Genomic DNA, 26,867 nt, shown 5'->3' on the forward strand with positions numbered 1-26,867 from the left:
CCTCTAACACTTTTATAACAGGTTTTATAAGTTTCTGAATTTTGTTCCTCGGGCGCCACTCAGTCCCTTGATATATGCTGGAAAATATGCTGGAAATTGTACAGCCATTGGAAACCTCAATAATGGAGAACATCTCAGTTTATGCCGCTATTGACAAAAGAAAATCCAGGCCTTAATCCATTTGAGACTGAGCCAGTATTGTATATATGTTTGTCATAACTTCCTTGCTTTGGAAACTCTATGTCCCTGATAATAAAGCTCAGGATACCCTTATCTTTTATTGATTACTCTCTCAACCTGTCCTGCCAACTTCAGTTATACCATTTATCCTCAGGTCCCTTCACTCCTGCACACCCTTAAGAATTGTACCCCTTTTATTTATATTGCTTTTTTCCCGTACTTCCTAAGTGAATAGCTACGGGCACTTTGGCATCCTCTCTCAATAGGTCCACATTTACATTTCGCTGTAGGCTCAAAATCCTGTTCATAATTTCCAAATGATAAACATACAGAAGGATATTATCTGAGCTGCATGGTGTGATTGAAAGTTAGCAGCTAATCTCCTAGTTTTGTTTTCCCTTCAGTATTTCATAGAATGCTTGGCCCTGGATTCTGCAACTGCACTCGAGAGTTTTGCATCACTGAACAACATTTTTGGAGACCTTTTGTCATGTACAGCTTTGTTTAATGGGCTCTATAAAACTGCCTCGCCACATCTGGAGGTGGGTAGTAACATTTTACAGCACAGTCTGCACTGAGATCATTGGGTGCATTTTTCCAGCTGTTATTGATTAGTGTGGGCCAGGCTTGACAGACTAGGGCAGCACTACTATTTTCCAACAAACATAAATGTGTTAATTCCCCTACAAAATCTAATTTGCAAGCTTTGCTCAACCTTATTTTCTTCACCACTGAACAATTTACCTGGAATTGGAGAGCATTTATGGGGCAGGCCATTTTACCTGACTAGTCTACATTGGTGATGATGCTTCATGTGAGTCTTCATTGTCCAACTCTGGTTGGAGGTATTTCCTGGATGTTTGATTACATGACATTCTAACCACCTTAACACTACGCTACCCCAACAGTCATAGAATCTACAGTGCAGAAGGAAGCCACTCAGCCCATCGAGTCCGCACCAGCTCCCGGAAAGAGCACCCCACCCAAGGTCCACACCTCCACCCAATCCCCATAACCCAGCAACCCCACCCAACACTAAGGGCAATTTTGGACACTAAGGGCAATCTAGCATGGCCAATCCACCCAACCTGCACATCCCCGGACCGCGGGAGGAAACCGGAGCACCCGGAGGAAACCCACGCACACACGGGGAGAACGCGCAGACTCCGCAGACAGCGACCCAAGCCGGGAACCGAACCTGGGACCCTGGAGCCGCGAAGCAACCATGCCAACCACTGCGCTACCGCGCTGCCCGCAGTCAAAGCAGGATTGCAATTTAATGTGATGCCATCTATAGTGATATAGCACCAGCTTACAAATGAAGCATGGCATGGGTGAGTCAGCAAATCAATGACCACGAAGAGGTACTTCGCCAAGTGAAAAAATCTTCAGGGTGAAATGGGCAGAACATTTTGGGTGCGGGAAGAGGGAAGTTGAGTGTCAATTTTGAAACGGTGTAGTCGGCTGAGGCATTCATGGAGGCAGAAAGCTTGGGACAGACGTGAGGAGTGGAGCTGGAAGACAGATCATGGACTGTGATTGGGGAGCTGGAATATCTATAAATGTTATAAATTTCTTTTCACTGACCAGAATTGTAACTTACTTGACTTCACATTGTTATAGAGTTTAAGTTTTTGTTTGGTTTGATTGGCATTTTTGTTCCTTTTTTTTGTTGCAACGTTCATATGTTAGTTTATTGAATTGCATGGGTTAGATTGTTTTTCTTTTTCTTCTGGGACTGGGTGGGAGGGGGCACTATGTCTTTTTGATGGGGGAAGAGGGATCACCCATGCTAGCTAACTAAAGTCGGCTAGTGAACGGAGGTGAGGTGAGAGGAGGGCTGCGGACATGGAGCCTGGATAGCAGGTTTTGATGGGCCTACGAGGCGAGAAAATGGGCGGGGGAGGAGGATCGATACTGGGTGAGATCTTTTCGAGGGGAAGTGCAGGGAGGGGGGGGGGGGATTCTAGGAGGGGGAGGGGGTTCGATGTTAATAATGAAAAGGGACGGGTCAGGCTCATGGGGCAGGGCCCAGTGGTATGATGGCGGTGGATAAGAAGAGGGGGGCGGTGAGAGACCCCTAGTTAGGATTGCCACGTGGAACGTGAGGGAGTTGTGTGGCCCAGTCAAGAGGTCAAGGGTGCTTGTGCATCTTAAAAGTTTGAAGCCCGATATAGCAAAGCTGCAGCTGATTCACCTGAGGGTGAAGGATCAAGTGAGACTTAAAAATGGCTGGGTTAGTCGGATGTTTCACTTTGGATTTGACGGAAGGGCTTGAGCGGTAGCGGTAATGGTCAGCAAAAGGGTACGGTTCCAGATAGAGAAGGTGGTTGCAGATCAGGGGGGTAGGTATGCGATTGTGACAGGGGTGCTGGAGGGGAGGTTAGTGGCGCTGGTAAAATTTATATGGTGCCAATTGGGACGCTGTGGGATTTGCGAAGATGTGTGGGGCCATCCTGTGATTCAAAAATCACTGGAGTCAGGGAAAGTCCTGGACGATTGGAAGATCGCTGTTGTAACCCCCTTGTTCAAGAAAGGATCAAGACAAAAGATGGAAAATTATAGGCCAATTAGCCTAACCTCGGTTGTTGGTAAAATTCCAGAATCGATCGTTAAGGATGAGATTTCTAAATTCTTGGAAGAGCAGGGTCGGATTAGAACAAGTCAACATGGATTTAGTAAGGGGAGGTCGTGCCTGACGAACCTGTTAGAATTCTTTGAGGAGGTGACAAGTAGGTTAGACCAAGGAAACCCAGTGGACGTGGTCTATCTGGATTTCCAAAAGGCCTTTGATAAGGTGCCACACAGGAGGCTGCTGAGTAAGGTGAGGGCCCATGGTGTTCGAGGTGAGCTACTGGCATGGGTTGAGGATTGGCTGTCTGACAGAAGGCAGAGAGTTGGGATAAAAGGTTCTTTTTCGGAATGGCAGCCGGTGACCAGCGGTGTCCCACAGGGTTCAGTGTTGGGGCCGCAGCTGTTCACCATATATATTAATGATCTGGATGAAGGGACTGGGGGCATTCTAGCGAAGTTTGCCGATGATACAAAGTTAGGTGGACAGGCAGGTAGTGCTGAGGAAGTGGGGAGGCTGCAGAAGGATCTAGACAGTTTGGGAGAGTGGTGCAGGAAATGGCTGATGCAATTCAACGTGAGAAAATGTGAGGTCTTGCACTTTGGAAAAAAGAATCCAAGCATAGACTACTTTCTAAACGGTGAGAAAATTCATAATGCCAAAGTACAAAGGGATCTGGGAGTGCTAGTCGAGGATTCCCTAAAGGTAAACATGCAGGTTGAATCTGTGATTAAGAAAGCGAATGCAATGTTGTCATTTATCTCAAGAGGGTTGGAATATAAAAGCAGCGATGTGCTACTGAGCCTTTATAAGGCTCTGGTTAGGCCCCATTTGGAGTACTGTGTCCAGTTTTGGGCCCCCCATCTCAGGAAGGACATACTGGCACTGGAGCGTGTCCAGCGGAGATTCACACGGATGATCCCTGGAATGGCGGGTCTAACATATGATGAACGGCTGAGGATCCTGGGATTGTATTCATTGGAGTTTAGAAGGTTAAGGGGAGATCTAATAGAAACTTACAAGATAATACATGGCTTAGAAAGGGTGGACGCAAAGAAACTGTTTCCGTTAGGCAAGGAGACGAGGACCCGTGGGCACAGCCTTAGAATTAGAGGGGGTAAATTCAGAACAGAAATGCGGAGACATTTCTTCAGCCAGAGAGTGGTGGGCCTGTGGAATTCATTGCCGCAGAGTGCAGTGGAGGCCGAGACGCTAAATGGCTTCAAGGCAGAGACAGATAAATTCTTGATGTCGCGAGGAATTAAGGGCTACGGGGAGAATGCTGGTAGGTGGAGTTGAAATGCCCATCAGCCATGATTGAATGGCGGAGTGGACTCGATGGGCTGAATGGCCTTACTTCCACTCCTATGTCTTATGGTCTTATGGTCTTATCCCCGACTGGAACTTGGTGCAGGAGCCAAGATTAGACAGGTCACGGCCACGCTCACTGGTACCGTGGGGGGAGGGGGGGGGGGGGGGGGGGGGGGACGGGACGAAGGTGCTGGCTGGGCTGATGGTGGAAATGGGAAGGGTGGACCCTTGCAGGTTTCTGCACCCGAGGGAGCGGGAGTACTCATTTTTCTCAGCGGTCTATAAGGTATACTCACGGATTGACTTTTTCATGGTGGGGAAGGTTGCTGCTGGCAGGGGTTAAGGGTCGGAGTACTCGGCAATTGCAAGATCAGATCATGCTCCACATTCGGTGGGCATGGTACAGGAGAAGGGGATGGTACAGAGACCAGGGTAGAAGTTAGATGTGGGACTGTTGGGGGACCGAGGATTCTATGACAAAATTGATAAAGTAACCGAGGAATATGTAGGTTTTAACTGCATGGGTGAGGTGTCTGGGAGACTTTAAAGGCGGTGGTGAGGGGTGAGGTGATCTTGTTCAAGGCTAGGCTAGACAAAGAGGAGAGGTTGGAACATCAGAGGATCATCAATGAGATGCTGGAAGTGGACAGGAGGTATGCAGAAAATAAGGACCCAGCGCAGTTGGAAAAGAGGAAGGAACTCAAGGCGAGTTTTGACCAACTATCTACCAGGAAGGCAATACGCCAATTGAGGCGAGCAAGGGGAGCAGATTACAAGCATGGAGAGAAGGCCAGTCAGCTCCGTAGAGAGGTTGCGGCAAGGGAAATTGTCCAAGTGTGGGACAGGGCAAGGAAGTTGGTGGTAGCTCCACATCAGATTAACAAGGTCTCCAAACAATTCTATGAGAGGTTGTACAGGTCAGATCTACCAGGGGAAGGCCGGGAGATGCAGGAATTTCTAGATGGGCTGGCGTACCCGAGGTTAGGGGAGGGGTACAGGCCTACATTAGAGTAGTGATAGTGGAGCAGGAGATAGAGGATGCTGTCGGGGAAGGTGGCAGGGACGGATGGGTTTCCAGTAGAATATTATAAAAAAATGTAAAATAAGCTGGTATCACTGATGGTGGGGATGTTTGAGGAGGTGATAGGGAAGAGGGTGTTACCATAAACTTTGGGGCAGGCATCAATTTTCCTGTTACTTAAGCAAGATAAGGATCCGACGGAGTGTGGGTTGTATAGGCCCATATCACTTTTAAACGTGGACGCAAAGATATTGCCGAAGGTACTGGCAGGTAGGCTAGAGGAGTGCCTCCCGAAGGTGATAGGTGAGGATCAGACAGGGTTTGTGAGAGTGAGGCAGCTCTTTTCGAACATTAGGAGGGTGTTGAACGTGGTTATGGGACCGGAGGAGGGGAAGGAAACAGAGGTGGTTATGGCATTGGACGCTGAGAAAGCGTTTGACCGGGTAGAATGGGGGTACTTGATGACAGTTCTAGAGCGGTTTGGAATTGGACCCAAATTTATGGACTGGGTAAAGCTATTATATAAGTAGCCGAGGACTAGTGTCCACACGAATAACATCAGCTCAGAATACTTTCCTCTCCACCGTGGGACTAGGCAGGGATGTCCTATGTCCCCCCTTGCTGTTTGTACTCGTGATTTGAGCCATTGGCCATCGCATTAAGAAGTTTGGGGGGTATGGAAAGAGATAGCGTGGGGGGGGATAGAGAAAAGGGTGTCCTTATATGTCGATGACTTGTTATTATATGTGTCGGAACCGAGTGTGTCAATAGGGGGAATACTGGAGCTGCTTCGGGTGTATGGGTCTTTCTCGAGGTTCAAATTAAATCTAGACAAGAGTGAGTATTTTGTAGTGTCTCGGCCAGGGGTGGGGGGCTGCCATTCCGTAGGGCAGGGACTCACTTTAGATACCTAGGGGTGCAGGTTGCTCAGAATTGGGGAGGGCTCCCTAGGTACAACATTTCTAGTTTGGTAGGGAGGGTGAAAGCTGATCTGGCAAGGTGGGATGGTCTCCCTCTGTCACTGGCGGTCGGGTACAGGCGGTTAAAATGAATGTGCTGCCGCGATTCATGTTTATTTTTCAATGATTGCCGATTTTCCTGCCAAAGGCACTTTTTAGAGAGATTGAAGGGATGATTACTCATTCATAGGGGAAGGATGGTGGCCAGAATTAGAATGGTGCTGCTACAGAGAGGGAGGCAGGCAGGGGCTTTGGGTTTTCCGAACCTGATGAGTATTACTGGCAGCGAATGTGGAGAAGGTACGGAGCTGGGTCAGAAGGGTTGACTCCCAATGGGTCAGAAAGGAGGAGAGTTTGGGTAGGGGGTCGGGATTGAAGGCGCTAGCGACAGCGCCGCTCCCGACGGCCCCGGGGAGATACTCGGGGAGTCCGATAGTAATAGCTTCATTGAGAATTTGGAGGCAGTTTCGACAGCACTTCGGGTTGGGGGCAGGGTCAAGGGAAATGCGATTCAGGGGAACCATAGATTTGAGCCGGGAAGTGGAATGGAAATTTTTGGAGATGGTAGGAGAAAGGAATTAGGACACTAAAAGATTTGTTTCTTGGGGGTCGGTTTGTGCGATTGAAGGAGCTGGGAGCGAAGTATGGGCTGGAGCAGGAGGAAATATTTAGATACATGCAGGTTCTAGACTTTGCCAGAAACAAGACACAGTGCTTCCACATTGCTCGAAGAGGTGCTGACGACAGGGGAACTGGAGACGGGGGTAGTATTGGCGGTTTATGGGCTATTTTGGAGGGGGAGGAGGCACCGCTGGAAGGGATCAAGGCAAAGTGGGAGGAAGAGTTGGGAGAGGGTATGGAGGAGGGGTTCTGGTGTGAGGTGCTCCGGAGGGTGAACACCTCCACCTTGTGTGCGAGTTTGGGGCTGATACAGCTGAAGGTGGTGTATAGAGCGCACCTTACAAGGGCGAGGATGAGCCGGCTCTTTGAGGGGGTAGAAGATGTATGTGAACGTTGCGGGGGGGCCCCCCGCAAACCACGTTCATCTGTTTTGGTCCTTTCCAAAGCTGGAGGATTACTGGAAGGAGATGTTTAGGGTAATCTCTAAAGTGGTGCACATGATACTGGACCCGGGCCTTCGGAAGACCATCTTCAGGCTGTCGGACCAGCCGGGGTTGGAAACGGGTGCGGAGGCAGATGTTGTAGCATTCGCCTCTTGATCGCCCGATGGTGGATCCTGTTAGGGTGGAGATCAACCTCTCCACCCTGTGCCCTGGCCTGGCGGTGGAACCTGCTGGAATTCTTGACGCTTGAAAAGGTCAAATTTGAACTGAGGGGAAGGATCGAAAGGTTCCACAATTCATGGGCGTTATTCATTCTGCACTTTCGAGAATTGGATTACATCGAACATTGGGGGGGGGGGGGGGGGTGGTGGTGTTGGGAGGGTTGTGGGGGGGGGGGGGGTTGTGTGTTTTAATGGTGACAATGGGTGATTCCTGATTCCTTTTTGCCATTTGTTTATGTTAACATGAGGACATGCGGGCTAATGTTTGGGGTTTTGTGGGAGGATGGGACCGTTGTTATTGATATGGGGATTGAAATTACATTCTTTACTGATTATTGTTTATTGTTGGGTGTAAATGGGGTGGGGACGGGATGACCCGGAAAGTCCCGGTGGGGCTGAATTATGTTGTGGGAGGGGATGAGGACTCAGCCGCTGGACCTCGCTATCGGGGTGCCCGCTCAAAATGGCGGTCCGATAGCAGTATTCCATGGGGAATCCCTCGCAAACCTCACCAGGCATAAATTTGCATGACTAATGATTGGTAATCGCTTCCTGATTTGCTCCCAATGTGTGCGCAAATCAGGTGTGATTCAGCTCCAGCAGGGGGACAAGTCATCCAAACTGAGAATCCTGCACCTAATTTTTTAAAATTCTTTCCTGGATGCTATCTCGGTCAACATTTGTTGCCCATCCCCATTGGCCATGAAAAGGTACTGGTGAGCTAGCTTATGAACCACAGTAGTTCATGTTGTGTGGGTACACCCACAGTGCTGTTAGGGAGGGAGTTCCAGGATTTTGACCCAGCGACAATGAAGGAACATTAATATTTTTCCAATTCAGGATGATGGACGGCTTGGAGAGGAACTTCCCATATGTCAGTGTTCCCATGCATCTGCTGCTCTTCCTCCCCATGCATCTGCTGCTCTTCCTTCCAGCTGGTGGAGGTCGTGGGTTTGGAAGGTACGTTTAAAGGAGGCTTGGTGAGTAGGTGGCACACTTGCTGCCACTGCGTATCAGTGGTGGAAAGAGTAAATGTTTAAGATGGTGGACAGAGTGCTGATCAAGCAGGGTGCTTTTCCAGGATGGTGCTAAGCTTCTTGCGTTTTGTTAGAGTGTCGACCAGGCAAGTGGAGAGTATTCCACCACACTCCTGACTTGCGCCTTGTAGATGGTGGACAGAATTTGGGGGCTCAGTAGATGAATTACTCGTCGCAGCATTCTCAGCCTCTGGCCTGTTCTTGTAGCAATAATGTTTACCTGACTGGTCTAGTTAAGTTTCTAGTCAATGGTAACCCCCAGGATGTTGATGATAATGTCTTTGAATTATTCTCTTGTTGGAGATAATAATTGTCTGCGAACCCAATTCACTTTATAAGCAACAATAATATAACAATAATAATCTTTATTAGTGTCGCAAGAAGACTTACTTTAACACTGCAATGAAGTTACTGTGAAAATCTCCAGTCGCCACATTCCGGCGGCTGTTCAGGCACATCGAGGGATAATTCAGAATGTTCAATTCACCTAACAAGTACGTCTTTCGGGACTTGTGGAGATGGTCTATTGTGACTGGTAATTGGTTGCAGCACAAAAGGAAGCTATTTGGCAAAATGTGAGGAATACTTCGCTGCCCTTTCCATGTGGTCCTGCAAAACATTTCTCTTCAGGTGCTTGACCTACCTTTAACTTGTAGTCATCTTGTAATTTCTGATATTTACCCTGAAATCATAGCCAGAATCCCAATGCACTGCTCAAGGTTTGGTAAATCTCCCCTGTCGCTGTGACTTTTAACAGGCCCAATCTCTCTCTCTCTGTCTCCCTGGATTCTGGTTTGGGCTCAGGTTCAGGATGAAGATGGCAACTCTGACCTGGGAGCTGAGTGAGTGCTGATCTGTACTTGGACTTCTCACACCAAATCTGGGCAGCTTCAATCAAACCGAGAGATTGCACTAAAGCTGTGGGTTCAGTGTTCCTTTGTATTCCTTACCTTAATTTCCTCTCTTCACCTAAAATTATTAACTATCTGCCAGGCTAGAGCTTCACAGGAATGTGGCTCCCTTCAATAGCATGCCCGAGTGTTCATTATTCACATGCATGTTTTGCAGCCTAAACAGCAGCATCAGTACAAAGCTTCTCCTAGAGGCTGCGGTTACAATGTAAATGTAACCTAAATCCAGAGTCAAGGAATGGGAATCCCTGGGCGCGTTGGACTCACTCAGCTTCACTTCAATGTTTTGACACCCAATTTATCCTCCATAAGTTTAGCACCAGCTGCAAACAGGCGCCAAACATGTCCTGTAAGTCCACTCTGAGAGTTGGCAGGCGAAATCAACTTGGAGAAACCTTATGATTGATCCTGATCCTGTTTTCATTTGCTGTCCACACTCATATGCACTCATGCCTGAAGCTAGTGGATAACAATCACCTTTGCCAATTGTACACATCTCAGTCTAGGAGTAAGGAGGCCAATTCTGGCATCCCTAATGCTGCCCTTGCTGGCAATAGAGAACTCAGCACAGACCGCATGGTTCATATCCCACACCATCCTGGGTTATGCAACTAAGTCCTCAACAGGTGGGAAATAATAAATAGCAAATGTAGCCAAGAGAGTTAACTGACAGCTTGACAGTCTTTCGCCTTCAGTTTTCAATGTTTGCAGAGTCAATTCTGTTATCCTGCAGTGAGCTTCTCAATTTCAAATACTTTTTAATAATCATTAGTGCAGCAAATTTGCAACCAGTTTAGGGGCCTCCTGATAAACAGCAATGAAGCAGAACAAGAGATAAGCTGGAAATAAATCTATATTTTTTGAAAATGCAGTCGTCATTCAGAGCAAATTAAGCAAAGCATGAAGGATGAACTGCAACTTCCAGAGGGAAACAGCTGTTCTGAAGCATTTACTGCTTTGAGGATTTATACTGAAGTTTTATAGTTCCCAAAGGAACTTCACATCTTTTTGGAAATATTAAAGTTATTCTTCATTTTTTAAGCAGATGTCCCTTCCGTTAATATTCCGATATGCATTTAACAATTGAAACAGGATTGCCCCATTGCTTCATTGGAGCTGAAAAATAGGCAACCTAGTATAACACCTGTTGCTTTATCCGCGTACTCACTTAGTTTCTCTTTACCTTGTTTATAAAGAGACATGTTGTACTTGAAAGCCAGTACCCACTGGTGTCAACCTAAAACTACTACAAAACAGGAAAACCTTCATGCCAAACAGCGGAAGCAGCATGCGACAGATAGAGCTAAGCGATCCCATAACCAGTGAATCGGATGTAAGGTCTGCAGTTCTGCCACATCCAGTCATGAATACTGGTGGACAATTAAGCCAGAGGAGGAGGCCAAGAAGATCAGTGCAAAAGACGAGAATGAAGCATTTGCAACCATCTTCAAACAGGAGAGTTAAGTGAATGGTCCAACCTGGCCTCTTCCTGAGGCCCTCAGCATCACTGATGCCAGTCTTCAACCAATTTGATTTACTTCAAAATATGGCTGAAGACACTGCAACTGCAAAGACTATGGGCCTTGACAACATCCGAGCTGCAGAACTGACTACGTGTGCTCTAGAACTAGCCACACCCCTAGCCAAGCTGTTCCAGTACTGTTACAACACTGACATCTACCCAACAAAATGTCGTCCCGATTTCAAAGGCCCCAGAAGCAACCCCCGACACCCCCCCCCAGCACGAACACACAATGGGAGAGCCCCCCTCCCTGCACAACCCACAGAGGGCACCCCCAGTCCAATCACACAGGTGCAATAAAATACCAGCTTAGCACCACCAATCTGGCAGTGCCCATGCTTGCTGGCACTGCCACCTGGGAAGTGTTAGGCTGGCACCCAGGTGGCACTGCCAGGATGCCAGGTTGGCACTGGCAGGGTGCCCAGCTGGCACCAGCAGTTCCATGGCACCACCCAACCCAAAGGTTGGTTCCTCAACTCTCGGGGAAATCCCCACGAGCGCCATTCCATCTGGAACCCATTTGGAGGGACCAGTACTGAACAGCACTCGCCCCAGGTCTCTGATGCAAAGGGGATGAATCCCAAAGCCTCGGATACCTCGCGAATCTCTACATTAGAGCAATGTGCAGATTTGCCGAAAAATTATCCCACCCACAATGGGCAGAATTTACATTGCAACATCGCACAAGATCGCGTTGGACTTTGCGAGGTGATGCAAACCCGCGAGCGAGGTCTCCTGGCTTTTATCGGCCATGCAGCGCTGTGGCAAGCTGCTTTCGGCTGCAGCGTGGCCATTGGATCATGCCCACAATTTGTGAAGATAGGGAAAATTTCAAAAATCAACAAATGATGTTAATAAAAAGAGAGAAATTGGAATGTGAGAGAAAACCAGCAAGAAATATAAAAACAGATTGTAAAAGCTTCTACATGAGGAAAAGAGAAGCTAAAGGAATTGTTAGTCCCTTCGAGAGTGAAATTGGGAAATTAATAACAGGAAAAAAGGAAATAGCAGAGAGTTGGAACAGGAACAAGTATTTTTCTTGGACACAAAAAGCATCCCAAGTGGCAGTAAAAGTCAGGCGGCAAAAGGGAGAGAGGAATTTAAAACAATCACGGGAGAACAAGTATTCAGATGAAAAATGGGATTAAAGGTTGTGACTATTTCCTGGACCTGATGGCCTGAATCTTTAAACAAAAGTACCTGCAGAGATAATAGATGCATCACTTATAATCTTCCAAACTTCCATGGGTTCTGAAAAGGACTGAGCAGCTTGGAAAATTGCAAATTTAACGCCCTTGGTTAAAGAGGAAGACAGAAAGCAGAAAACCTGCGGTAGTGCGATCCCTTTAAGAGGCATGCCCTCGCAGTCCACATGACTAACATGGGGCCTCTCGTAAGGGAGCGAGTGAACTCCGACTAATGAGGGATCAGCGCAGGTCCCAACGAAGAGAGTTCTAAGCAGAATGAACCCGGGAGCCAGAGTGTTCATACCTGAGACTATGTGCCTCTGCGTAAGTCACCCTTGTTAGTTTCCAATAAATACTTTGTTCTTCATTACAACTGCCTATCTGGTATTGCCTCGAGTCATCACAAAACTAGAAATCAGTTTGTCTAACATCAGTCAGTGGAAAAATGCTGGAATCCATTATTAAAGATCTAGTAGCAGGTCATTTGGCAAATCATAATGCAATCAGGCAGAGTCAGCATGGTTTTGTGAAAGGTTAAATCATGTTTGACAAATTTATTGGAGTTCTTTGAAGGTGGAACAAACAGGATGGATAAAGGGTTACCAATGGATGCTGTGTGTTCGGATTACCAAAAGGGATTTTTTTGATAAGGTGTCACGTAAAAGGTTATTGTAGAAGATCAGAGCTCCTGGTGTTGGTGGTGTTATCTTAGCATGGATAGAGATTGGCTAACTAACAGGAAACAGAGTGTTGGGATAAATGGATAATTTTCAGGTTGGCAAACTGTAACAAGTGAACTGCCACAAGGATCAGTGCTGGGGCCTCAACTATTTACGATCTATTTTGATAAACTGGATGACGGGACCAATTGCATTGTAGCCAAATTTGCTGATAATGCCAATATAGAGAGGAAAGCAAGCACGAGGTGGATACAAGAATCTGAACACGTTAGAGAACAGGGCAAAAATTTGGCAAATGGAATATAATTTTGGAAAATATAAAGTTGTCCACTTTGCTAGGTAGAATAGAAAAGCAGAATATTATTCAAATGGAGAATGACTGTGGAATGCTTCATACAGAAGGATCTGGGTGTCCTTGTACATGACTCATGAACTGTTATCAGGCAGAAAGAGCAAGTAATTAGGAATGCACATGGAATATTGTCCCTTATCAGAAGAGGGATGGAGCATAAGAGTACGGGGCCAGGATATCCCGGTCCTTCTTGCTGGGAAGTGTCTGGTCTTGCTGAAAGTGCTCCCATATGGCGGGTTCGCGGGTCGCACATCTGGTGAGCAATGCAAATGGCCATTGACTTCAGCAGGATTGGAAGATCTTGCCAGTGGCCAATGGTGAGCTGCCTCTGCACAGGGAATATAGTGGTGCATGGGGGCGAGGTGGGTGGGGGGGAGCGGAGGGTAGAAAATCCTGGCCTGGTAGCCTTGATACAATTTTACAGCATAATGGTTAGACCATGCCTAGATTTTCATGTAGAGTTTTGAGATATATTTGTAGAGAAAGCAGCTCAGAGACGATTCATTATAGAACCATAGAGTCCCTACAGTGCAGAAGGAGGCCAGTCAGCCCATCAGGTCTGCACCGATCCTCTGAAAGAGCACCCTATCTAGGCCAACTTCCCCGCCCTATCCCCATAACCCCATAATCTCACCTAACCTGTGTGTTGTTCCTCGTGTCTTAATAAAGCTCGTAGTCTCAAATGTGGAGAAGATGCTTTATTGTGAATTCGTTCTTTCTTCAGAGCTTAACTTACGGCTACCTCAAATGCTGCCTGCTTGTCTCTATGTCCTGCTACCAGTTCTGCCTTCCGTGAAGTGTATCATCACTTCCTGCCCCTGTGTATATATAGCTCTCCCGTGCTCCCTCTGGTGCTTACTCAGTTGTATTGCATCTACTCAGATCTACAATCACCACATCCCCCCTTTTTTCTTTACATATTTTCTGTACATCGTTAAAGAAAACTGTACAAAACAGTTACTTATGATATGTGTATCTATACAAGTGATGGTGCTATTGCATATTTTACAAAGCCAATTTATATTTATGAGTCCACTCTTAATAAAAACATTTATGAGTCCAAACTTGATGAATTTGTTCACTGAGTTTTTTCTTTTGTTGTGGTTGACGTGGTGAATGTTGTCAGTGTTCTTGTTATTTAAAGTGACCAATGCGTCATCCCAAGGTGTTTGCATGGTCGAACCACTGATGTTGACTGACATGGACTTTTTTCTGTGCTTGTGGTATCGATTTATTATGTCATCTGCCTTGAAAGCTGGTGTGCTTGCTTGTTCTGGAGCAGATGTGAGTTTGTGCGATTCGTTGTCATCCCATGGCATGTTTGTAGTCTTGGCATTGTTTTGCAGTGTGCTGTGGCATTGTCCTTCATGTGCAGAGTTGTACCATTTTGTACAAGTCGTTGTTTCATTGCTGTTGTTTCTGTCATTCCTGTCTTTGTTGTTTTCGTTGCCGTTCTTGTTGCTGTTTTTGTCGTTTCTGTCTTTGTTGTTATCGCTATCTTTGTTATGCTTCTTGTTGGTTTTGTTGTTCTTCTTGTAGTTTTTGTCGTTGTGCTTGTAGTTTTTGTTGGTGCTGTTGTTCTTGTTTCTGCAGTGCTTCTTGCGATTTTTGTTGTTTTTATCCCGCTTCATGTTGCTTTTGTTCTTGCTGTTGTTGTTCTCATTTTTGCTGTGCTTCTTGTGGCTTTTGCTTTCCTTGTTATGCTCAATGAGTGTCCCGTTTGGATAATTTGAGTCATTGTCACTGTTATTGGTGCGAGTGTCCTTTGTGGAATCTGTTACCTTGAACGTTTCGTCTCGAGAATGGTGAGACTGATCTGATGTTGCATTGATGCTGGTGACATCAGGCATTTGTGGTGGATTTGATTCGTCGTCTTTGCTTTCTTGGTGCTCCTCTTCTGGAGTCAAATTCTTCGCGATTTCATTTGATGCGGTCTCTCTGGACTCTTAGCGCTCCTCTTCTGGAGTCAAAATCTTCATGGTTTCTGTTGATGTGGTCTCACAGGACTCTTGGTGCTCCTCTTCTGGAGTCAAAATCTGGATGGTTTCTATTGGCGTGGTCTCTCTGGACTCTTGGGTGGCCCTACTCTGTGCTTCTGTACAGACCAGCTGAGAACTGTCAGTCTTGCTGTGATCCTGTACCTCCTGTATGTCGAGTGTGATCACCTTGTCACTGTTTTCTTCTGCATGCAGTGGGTAGATGTACATTGTCTTCTTCTTGATTATTTGAGCTTGGTAGACTTTCATAGTCTGCTTGCGGTTGCTCAGATACGGCGGGTTGACCTTCATGGTCTTGTTCATGCATGGTGTTCGCCAGGGAGTGTTTGCTTGCTTCCCTTTTGGAGTCTTTCATCACTCTCACTGTGGAGCCTGTCATCGCTCTCTCTGTGGAGTCTTTCTGTGCTCTCTGTGTGGCGTCGTCTTTGTCTTGGGTATTGCTGTCATCCAATGTATCGACGATCTGCCATGGCACCATGGTGTTGGATCCATCTACCACGAGTAGATTTGTGTTGAACTTTGCGACCGTGTCGCTGATGCTGTGATCAGCATATCCGAATAACTCAGCCATGTCTGAGTAGTATTCTTCGAAAACCAAATCATCTTGGTTGGATTCATCTACCACGAGTAGATTCGTGTTGAGCTTTGCGACCATGTCGCTGATGCTGTGATCAGCATATCCGAATAACTCAGCCATGTCTGAGTAGTATTCTTCGAAAAACAAATCATCTTTTTTTGTTTCGGATTTCTTTTTGTTCTCTTCACTTTGGGTGGTGCAGACTGCTTTTTCCAGGGTGTTGTGCGAGTTGTTTTCAACTGCTGGTTTAAGTTCAGGCGTTTTTTTGTCTTCTGAGGCAAGAAAGTTTGGTTTTACCGCTTTAAGTATCTTGTTTTCAATTATCGGGCATTTCCCTTTTAAGTAGGCGTGGTCCGGATGCTCAGACGTCATGATGCTCGTGATGTCATGCGTAGGAATGAATTGCGCATGCGCAAATCGGCCTTCCTTTACTGTGCGGTTTTGTGTCCACTGCGCATGCGCATAACGATCCGCGACCAAAACGTTTTGAGACTGTGCATGGGCGGCTTGCGCATGCGCATAACGATCAGTAACAAGAACTTCTTTTAACTGCAGATGCGCGGCTTGCGTTTCCTGCGCACGCGCAGATGCAGTTTTTTGTTCTTTGTCTGCCCGAGACTGTAAAATGTGCTCCGACGCCATTTTATCACGGATTTCAGCGTTTTTTCTTTCTGAAAGTTGTAAGTAACCTTTTCCTTTCGATCTGGACTGGATTTCAGCGTTTTGGCTTTGTGAAAAATTCAAGTTATTTCTTCTTTTTGATCTGTACTTTTCACTCGTGATTTCTTGACTGAACCCTTTCTTTTTGTAGAGTTTTGCATCACTCAGTCTCTGTGCAGTTTGGCCTCTGAGCATTCCGTGTTGTTCAAATTCCTTACAGTACTCTTCAAATTTGTTTAGTATTGTTTGTAAGTTGTTGCTGTCTTCATCTTTTGAGTATTTAAATCCATTATATACTTTCCTAGCTTCATGTCCTGCGATGAGCATTGCTATTTTAATTTTGTCTGAGGCTGCTGCTACATCATTAGCTATGATATAAAAATCGAACATTTGTTTAAATATTTTCCAGACATTTCTTACATTGCCGGTCGTGTCCAGCTGAGGTGGGGTTCCAAGCCACATCCTCGAATAAGCGATGTCTTCCCAAGTCCAATGTCCAGTAGGGGATTTCCATGCCATTTTGTTCTTTGTGTGTCTGCAGCTGAGTTATCCTGTAGTATGCGTCTGAAGCTACTCTTGGTACCATGTGTTGTTCCTCGTGTCTTAATAAAGCTCGTAGTCTCAAATGTGGAGAAGATGTTTTATTGTGAATTTGTTCTCTCTTCAGAGCTTAACTTACGGCTACCTCAAATGCTGCCTGCTTGTCTCTGTATCCTGCTACCAGTTCTGCCTTCCGTGAAGTGTGTCATCACTTCCTGTCCCTGTGTATATATAGCTCTCCCGTGCTCCCTCTCGTGCAGTGGTTCTCAACCGGGGTCCACATGGACCCTGGGGGTCCATGTAACATTGCTGGGGGTCCACACAAAAAAATACCGAATTGGGGGTCCACGGTGATATTTTAGTGGTCCATAGAGCAATTCTACTTCAGGACAATTGTTACTGAGAATTAAATTTTTACAGTAATCTACGCCATATTAAAATACTAAAAGTAGAAATATTCATGTGGCTATGAATTTTTTATGGCAATCAAGTAGAAGAAAAAAACTTTACATTTGACAGTGTCGTAAGAGTCTAGTGCTTGCTCAGTTGTATTGCATCTAATTAGATCTACACTCACCACAACCTGCATACCTTACAACACTGAGGGGCACTTTAGCCGGCCAATCTACGTACCCTGTACATCATTGAACTGTGGGAGGAAACTGGAGCGCCTATCACCCTGTGTCTGTATGGGTTTCGTCCGGATCTCTGGTTTCCTCCCTCAGTCCAAAGATGTGCAGGTTAGGTGGGGTCATAGGGAAGGGGGATAGGACAGGAGTGGGCATAGGTAAGGTGCTCTTTCGGAGGATTGGTACAGACCCAATGCTCTGAATGGTCTCCTTCTGCACTGTCGGAATGCTATGGTTTGATGGAAGTGTTGCTGTGGCCTGGGTGTCTAGAGCCTGGTTCTTCTACAGGGATGGCTTTCACTGGGCTGAATTCTCCGTCGCTGGGATCCTCATGGGATCCTCAGTGTGCTCATGCCCACAGATTTCCCGACGGCATGGGGGTGCCCATATGGGAGAAACCCCATTGGCCGGCTGCCAGAACGGAGAATCCCGCTGCTGGCGGGGGCGTCCCGCACCAGAAAACGGGTATGATGGGACGGAGAATCCCGCCCACTGTTTGCAGTTAATGTTCTTTCGCCATTTGTTTGAGTGGGGTGGTGATGGTCAGATGGGATTCTGTGAGTGGAAGGACTTCCACATTCCTGACTACAAAATCGCGGGTGAGATTTCATGGCCCCGCTGGGCAGGAAAATGCAGCGAGCAGTTCAAATGTCCACTAACCTCGATGGAACCAGAAGATCCTGCCAGCAGGAGGGCCCATAAAGGTTAAAGGATTTTGAGGCAGCCTCTCAAGATTTTGGAAACTTTTAATATTTTCACGTGAGCACTGCACAAGCCATGTATTGCGGCATTGACTATTTTATATCAATCCCATTTGCTTCTGTGTAATTCTAATTTTTGAAAATCAATTCAATTACTGGTTTTGGAACAAATGGTATGGTCCAATGGCCTGGTGTTCTCTGTCATTGAGAATGCACTGGAGTATGTAAAAGCAGCCTGGCAATTTTCAGTCTCGTGGTGCAATAGTAAATGGCAATCCAACAGAGCACAAACTCATTCCATTTATCACATGTATAACAGCGTATGTTCCAGATCACAGGGAATAGGCCTGCTTGTGCAAACTGTCATTTACTGTGAAGAGAGTACAGAGAGTTGGCCTGAATTGTCACACCATGTGTAATTATAATTTGTAACTACACACTTCCAGACTAATTTACTGAGGAACAAAATCCAATCTGTTCTTGCCTGACATTGTCATTACGCAATACTAAAGTTAGTGTGATATGGCAAGAACCTGCGGCCATCATTATTCTCACTGCTTAATTTAAAACTAGTCATGGTGGCTGCTGTGGTGGCTGTGTCCACTTGTCTTATGCAGGCCTGGTGCCATGTCACTAACCCCACAAACGTCAGTGTGGGATCAGTGCTGGAGGGCATCAACAGGTCTGGCAGGGAGCCAATGTTTTCTTGTCATTCTGCAATTACAGGGATATATTTTATAAACTGGTCAACTTGCTCCAACACAATTCCTGAAAAGCACACCAAGGGGTGGTTAGTCGGGTTTCGGAAATGCAGGGGCTGGGGTGGGGGAATTGGTTTGGCGGGGGTGGGTCGTTGGATCAGTGGAGGTCGGTATTCAGGGGGACGATTTGACAGGGATGTGGGGGGGGGGCGAGCGTTGATTGGGATGTGTCCATAGGGGTGGTGGGTTGTGTTATTGTTATATCGTTAATTCACTGTGAGACCGTGAGAACGAGTGAACATTAGGCTTTAATATCCAGGAACTCGCCTGTCAGAGTCGGCTGTACAAATGAGTTCCACCCACAGGTGGGCGGACTATATATGGCCCCGGTGAGGGCGGAGCCAGAGACGGAGCCCACCAGGTTTCCAGTACAGTACCTGGAAGCAGCCCGTATCATCACTTCAAGGTCATGTGTCGCATCATTATACAGACAGTACAGACAGCTCATGCATTAGGTGAAATACATTCACCAAATTCACCCCCTGTTAAACAAAATCAAGTCCAGCGGGGGTGATGTGGGGTCCATTAGATATTCAGTCTATCTGGAGGCCGGATCGTTCTTTTAGACCTCCTCAGCTCTGGCGATGCGGCGGGCATGGTCGTTGCAGATGGTGACTCCTGGGGCGTTGTGTCTGGAGCTTGAGCCTCAGTCCGGCGTGTCGGAGACGGTTGGGGGGGTGGGGTTAGGCAAGGGGGTGGCGGATGGCGGCAGTGCAGGCGCGGGACAATACAGGAGACCCAGGGGGCATAAGGGGCGCAGGGGTTGGCTGTAGGCAGCGGGGAGGGGGGGCACATTGGCAGAGGAACCAGTTGGTGCCAGATCTCATAGGGAGACCGTATCGTGCCATCCGTCCTGGTGCGCAATGTAGGCGTATTGGGGGTTGGCATGCAGCAGCTGGAGCCTCTCGACCTGGAGGTCGGTCTTATGGCTCCTTATGTGCCTCCGGAGAAGGACAGGTCCAGGAGTTGTCAGCCAGGATGGAAGCAAGATCCCGGAGATGGACTTCCTAGGGAAGACAAGAGGTCATAAGGGATCTCGTTCATGGCTGTGCAGAGGAGCGATCTAATGGAGTGGAGGGTGTCGGGGAGGACCTCCTGCCAGTGGGGGGTCGGGAGACTTCTTGACGGGAGGGCCAGAAGGACGGCCTTCCATACCGTCGTGTTCTCCCTCTCCACCTGCCCGTTTCCCTGCGGGTTATAGTTCGTAATCCTGCTCAAGGCGATGCCTTTGCTGAGCCGGTACTGACGCAGCTCATCGCTCATGAACGATGTGCCCCGGTCGCTGTGGACGTAAGCAGCGAAACCGAACAGTGTGAAGATGCTGTGCAGTGCCATTATCACAGTGGCCAAGGGCATGTCGGGGCAGGGGACAGTGAAGGGGAAGCGGGAGTATTCGTCGACGACGGTTAGAAAGTATATATTACGGTTGGTGGAGGTGAGGGCCCCTTTGAAGTCCATACTTTACCAGGCGGGCCTTGTCTGGCCGGTAGAAGTGCGGTTTGCACTCCGCGCAGACCTGGCAGTCCCTGGTCATGGCCTTGACCTCCTCAGTGGAGAAGGGCAGATTGCGGGCCTTAACAAAGTGGGTAAGCCGGGTGACCCCCGGGTGACAGAGGTCATTGTGGATAGCCCGAAGTCGGTCATCTTGCGCGCTGGCGCATGTGCCGCGGGACAGGGCATCTGGGGGCTCATTGAGGTTCCCAGGACGATATTTGATATCGTAATTGTAGGTGGAGAGTTTGAACCTCTACCTCAGGATTTTGTCATTTTTTATTTTGCCCCGTTGTGCGTTGTCAAACATGAAGGCGACCGACTGCTGGTCGGTGACAAAGGGTGAACCTCCTACCGGCTAGGTAGTGCCTCCAGTGTCACACGGCTTCCACTATGGCTTGTGCTTCCTTCTCAACCGAGGAATGACAGATTTCGGAAGCGTGGAGGGTTCCAGAGAAGAATACTACTGGCCTGCCCGCCTGGTTGAGTGTGGCGGCCAGTGCGAAGTCTGACGCATCGCTCTCTACCTGAAAAGGGACAGACTCGTCCACCGCATGCATAGCGGCCTTGGTGAGGTTGGCCTTGATGTGGCTGAAGGCAGAGTGGGCCTCAGCCGTCAGGGGAAAAGTGGTGGTTTGAATAAGTGTGCGGGCTTTGTCTGCATATTTGGGAACCCACTGGGCGGAGTAGGAGAACAGCCTCAGGCATCGTTTGAGGGCCTTGAGGCTGTGGGGAGTGGGGTTCCGTGAGGGGGCGCATACGGTCGGGGTCGGGCCCCAGTACTCCATTCTCCACGACGTAGCCGAGGATGGCCAGTCGTGTAGTGCAGAAAATGCACTTCTCTTTGTGTTACGTGAGTTTGAGGGATTGGGCGGCCTGGAGGATCCTCTGAAGGTTGGCGTCATGGTCCTGCTGATGATGGCCACAGATGGTGACATTGTCCAAGTACGGGTATGTAGCCCGCAAACCGTACTGGTCCACCATTTGGTCCATCGTTCTCTGAAAGACCGAGACTCCATTAGTGACGCTGAAGGGGACCCTGAGAAAGTGGAAGAGTCGGCCGGCTGCTTCAAGGCAGTGTAGTGGCGTTCTTTCGGGCGGATTGGGAGCTGGTGGTAGGCCGACTTCAGATCGACCGTTGAGAACACACGGTACTGTGTGATCTGGTTGACCATCTCCATTATGCGGGGGAGGGGATACACATCCAATTGCGTGAACCAGTTAATAGTCTGGCTGTAGTCTACAACCATCTGGTTCTTTTCCATGGTCCGGACGACCACCATCTGAGCTCTCCAGGGGCTGTTGTTGGCCTCGATGATCCCTTCACTCAACAGTCGCTGGACATCCGACTTGATAAAAGCCATATCTTGGGAAATGTACTGCCTGCTCCTAGTGGTGATGGGCTTACAGTCGGGAGTGAGGTTCGCAAAGAGTGAAGGGGGGGAGACCTTGAGGGTCGCGAGACTGCATACGGTGAGGGGGGGTAAGGGTCCGCCGAACTGTAGGGTCAGGCTTCGGTGACTGCATTGGCAGTCTAATCCAAACAGTAGGGGGCGCAGAGGTGAGGGAGGACGTACACCTTAAAACGGGCGTACTATGCGCCATGCATTGCGAGGTTAGCTATACAGTACCCCCGGATCTGGACCGAATGGGATCCGGAGACAAGGGAGATTGTTTGGGATGTGGGGTATATGGGATGGGAGCAGCGCCTTACCGTGTCAGGGTGAACAAAGCTCTACGTGCTCCCGGAGTCAAAAAGACAGAGGGTCTCGTGCCCGTTGACCCGGACGACCATCATTAGGTTTTTCAAGTGGTTCGGCTGCGACTGGTTGAGGGTGACTGCGCTCAGCTGAGGGTAGCCAGCGTGCTCGGCGGTGTCAGGGTCACAAAATGGCGGCTCCCATGGGTCGCACATGTCGGGCTGGGTCGAAAATGGTGACCAAGATGGCCGCCCCCATCTGTCGCACGTGTAGGTCGGTGGCGGAGCCAACCGCCAAGATGGCGGCCCCCACGAGTCGCACAAAGCTGATGACGTGTCTGAAGGGGGCGTTCCGGGCAGGCACGCAGTCATGTTGCAGGGTCTGCGGGTCTGTGAGTCCACGGGTCGGGCCTGGTGAGTGTTCGATTTCTGGGCTTTAGGTCGGCCCAGACAGACTTTGGAGAAGTGTCCCTTTTTCCCGCAGTCGCTGCATGTCGCTGTGCGGGCTGGGCAACGCTGCCGGGGGTGTTGACCCTGATCTCAGAAGTAGCACTGCGGTTCTCCGGGCTGGACTGGCAGCTGTGCGGCACAGGCCCGCGACGTCGTCAGGTCCGACGGGTGCTGCGAGTATGGTATCCACGAGGGGTTCGCCGGGTCAGCGGGGAACGCACTGAGACTCTGGTAGGCCACCTCTAACGAGGTAGCTAGCTTTACTGTGTCCCACAGGTCAGTGGTCCCGTTTTCCAGCATGCGCTGCCTGATGTAGTTCGATCGGACCCCAGCCACGTAGGTGTCCCGGATCTGTAGGTTCATGTGTTCCCCCGCCGCCACATCCCGGTAGCTGCAGCTCCTCGCGAGTAGGGCCAGTTTTTCCAGGTACTCATCAAGCGATTCCCCAGCGCGTTGACGGCGAGTCGTGAGAATATGTCGAGCGTACATCTCGTTTACAGGCTTCACGAAATGCGCCTTGAGAGTTGCGACCGCCGCCTCATACGTAGCCGCTTTCCCTATCATCATGGAGATTCGATGGCTCACCCGAGCATGCAGGAGTCATGGCTTGAGGATTTCAGTGTGAGGCGTTGTGAAGGAGTCGAGGAAGGCCTCGAAGCAGCGGAGCCAATGTTCAAAGATCTCCTTAGCTTCTGACGCGCGCACGTCGCGTTCGAGCTTATCTGGCTTTAGAGCGGCTTCCATGATGCTGTCGATGGATATTAAATTGTTATACCGTCAATTCACTGTGAGACCGTGAGAACGAGTGAACATCAGGCTTTAATATCCATGAACACGCCTGCCAGAATCGGCTGTACAAATGAGTGCCACTCACAGGTGGCCGGACTATATAAGGCCCCGGTGAGGGCGGAGCCAGAGACGGAGCCCACCGGGGTTCCAGTACAGTACCTGAAAGTAGCCCATTTAATCACTTCCAGGTCATGGGTCGCATCATTGTACAGACAGTACAGACAGCTCATGCATTAGGTGAAATACATTCAGCACAGTTATGCTATTGATCACTGAATTACACCGGAGATTAAACAGACTAGTTATTCTAGGGCATCTATCTGGGTTATTAGCATTATCTAGCCCTGGGATCAGTGTAAGATACTTTTGCAGAGGGTCATGGGCTGGGAAAATCCATCCTTCAGAGGCTTCCAGGAGAATTACAGCTCCTGTGCTTAAGTCAGGACTTCCTCAGGGCCCTGACGCGCAACAACAACTTTAGTTCAGTGCATTACCCCTCCCGATAGCAGAATATCTGGCACAATTTCATCTTGTGGGTGAGTCCAGAACTAAGTGGCACTGTTTTAAAATTAGGGGTTGCCCTTTTTGGGACAGTGATGGGAGAATGTTTTTCTTTCAGAGGATTGTGCAACTTTGAAACTCTGCCTCAGAAGGCGGTGGAGGCGGGGTCATTAAAGACTTTTAAGGGGGAAGTAGATAGATTGTTGTGAGGTAAGATAATCAAACATCATCAGTGGTCGATGGGAATGTAAAACTTGATGTACAAACTGATTAACCATGGCCTGAACAAATGGCAGAGCAGGCTCGAGAGTGTACTGCTGCTCCTATTTCATATGTTTGTATGTAGGGCCGTTAACAAATCCATGCTGACTTTCAATAATAATTCCACATTGTTAGAAGTTACACTTTTACCTCTTTTCTTGTTCGATGCCAGGTCACCTGTTGTTGTTGGAGACTGCAGAACAGTGGGATGAGAACCAGACACAGCTCTTGGTTTAGCCTTGTTTGTACTTGATCTGTTGATCTGACATTTTTGAGCATCATGAAGTGGTTGAGGTATTGGCCCGAAAGGCAGTTTTTGCTTTTCGGGAGTGAAACCTACCAGAAAAAGTTTGAAAGTTAACAATTTCAATGCAGGTTACCGAAAGAGAGGTAGGTCTTAAAATATCCAAGTTGTATATCATATGATACAATTTCCACCACGCTCAGTCATTTATTTTCAGGAAAACCGAGTGTATATATAACTCATGCAAAATTATGTTAGTTGGTTGAAAACTGTTAAGTTAGCTAACCCACGTTCATTCAGACTTAGATCATGATGGAAAAGCTGAACTTACTTTACCATTTTTCAATGAACTTCTTTTGCTGTGACTGGTATTGTCAGTTGATGTTATGGTTGAGCGACTTTAATTAAAGTTGCCAGTTCCAGAAAGGTTCCTGAGGCTTTTATATTAGTATCCATTGACATCAGGCACCCAACCATTTGGAAATTTGAAGCTATTAGGCCGGATCTTCAAAGTGGGTCAAAAGCCCAACACCAGAGTGAACTCTGGGTCTCAATCCACACCTCACCTGCATCGCTCTCACAATGCTATCTTTAAATGCAAGGCCTGGGTTTTAGGGAGCACAGAGTCGGGACAATTCCGGCTCTGAAAACCTGACCCAAGAATAAAATGTTACGGAAGTTGGGATTTTCATTCTGGGTGGCAGGGTTCTCTCGGAGTCAGGCCTGTCACCCCTGGAATGAGATCGGAGGTTAGCAGGTACAGAGGCTGACTGGGCAGAAGGCCCGTCTCTGCACTGACACCAGACCCAATATTTTAAGAAAGCAACAAAACAAATGACAACCTTCCAAGCCTCAGCCTCAGCCCCCCTCACCCTATACACATCCCCCATGCCCCATCCTTGTCAACCTGCGCCACCTTATGCCCCTCTATTCACCACCATGGCCCCTCACACCCTAGAACATAGAACATAGAACATAGAACATAGACCAGTACAGCACAGAACAGGCCCTTCGGCCCTCGATGTTGTGCCGAGCCATGATCACCCTACTCAAACCCACGTATCCACCCTATACCCGTAACCCAACAACTCCCCCCTTAACCTTACTTTTTTTTTAGGACACTACGGGCAATTTAGCATGGCCAATCCACCTAACCCGCACATCTTTGGACTGTGGGAGGAAACCGGAGCACCCGGAGGAAACCCACGCACACACGGGGAGGACGTGCAGACTCCGCACAGACAGTGACCCAACCGGGAATCGAACCTGGGACCCTGGAACTGTGAAGCATTTATGCTAACCACCATGCTACCGTGCTGCCATAACCCTCTAGGCCAAACTACGCCCTTCTACCCACCCTATGGCCCCTTATACCATCCATGCCAAACTACGCCCATCTATTCATCTCCCATTTTCCCTCATACCCTCCACACCGACCTAAGCCCGTCTACCCACCCCCTGCCCCTTTATAGCCTCTCACAATGTTAATGCTAAATAATGCTCATCCAAACCGCTCACTCATCACCTTTTGCCCTTACATCTGCCATGCCAAATCACGCAGTATTTACCATGGGTAGACTCAGGACTCATGTTGAAATTAAATAAAATAAAGTTCTAAGTGTCCATTAGACCATAAGACCATAAAACACAGGAGCAGAATTAGGCCACTTGGCCCATCGAGTCTCCTCCGCCATTCAATCAGGGCTGATATTTTTAAAGACACTCAGTGATTTGGCCTCCACAGCCTTCTGTGACAAAGAGTTCCACAGATTCACCACCCTCTGGCTGAAGAAATTCCTCCTCATCTCTGTTTTAAAGGATCTTTCCTTTAGTCTGAGATTGTGTCCTCTGCTTCTAGTTTTTCCTACAAGTGGAAACATCCTCTCCACGTTCACTCTATCCAGGCCTTGCAGTGTCCTGTAAGTTTCAATAAGATCCCCCCTCATCCTTCTAAACTCCAACGAGTACAGATCCAGAGTCCTCAACTGTTCCTCATACGACAAGCTCTTCATTCCAGGGATCATTTTTGTGAACCTCCTCTGGACTATTTCCAAGGCCAGCACATCCTTCCTTAGAAAAGGGGCCCAAAACTGCTCACAATAGTCCAAATGGGGTTTGACCAGAGCCTTTTATAGCCTCAGAAGTACATCCCTGGTCTTGTATTCTAGCCCTCTCGACATGAATGCAAACATTGCATTTGCCTTCCTAACTGCCGACTGAACCTGCACGTTAACCTAAAGAGAATCGTGAACAAGGACCTAAGTCCCTTTGTGGTTCTGATTTCCTAAGCACTTCCCATTTAGAAAATAGTCTGTGCCTCCATTTCGCCTTCCAAAGTGCATTACCTCACACTTTTCCACATTGTATTCCATCTGCCACTTCTTTGCCCACTCTCCTAGCTTGTCCAAGTCCTTCTGAAGCCCGCCTGCTTCCTCAATACTACCTGCCCCTGTACAGATCTTTGTATCATCTGCAAACTTAGCAACAGTGCCTTCAGTTCCTTCCTTCAGATCTTTAATGTGAAAAGTTGTAGTCCCAGCACCGACCCCT

General features: G+C 48.1%; 1 protein-coding gene across 2 annotated transcripts in view; it reads right to left on the reverse strand.

Moving 5' to 3' along the window:
* Positions 1-26,867, reverse strand: part of LOC119961765 (spermatogenesis-associated serine-rich protein 2-like) — a 230,787-nt gene that overhangs the window by 118,704 nt on the left and 85,216 nt on the right. For both annotated transcript variants that reach the window (XM_038789045.1, XM_038789046.1), the window contains exon 6: positions 24,224-24,409. In XM_038789045.1, coding sequence (XP_038644973.1) covers positions 24,224-24,409 — 186 coding nt within the window. The remainder of the gene's footprint in view (positions 1-24,223; positions 24,410-26,867) is intronic.

The sequence above is a fragment of the Scyliorhinus canicula genome, chromosome 2, assembly GCF_902713615.1.
Source record: "Scyliorhinus canicula chromosome 2, sScyCan1.1, whole genome shotgun sequence".
Taxonomy (NCBI): Eukaryota; Metazoa; Chordata; class Chondrichthyes; order Carcharhiniformes; family Scyliorhinidae; genus Scyliorhinus; species Scyliorhinus canicula.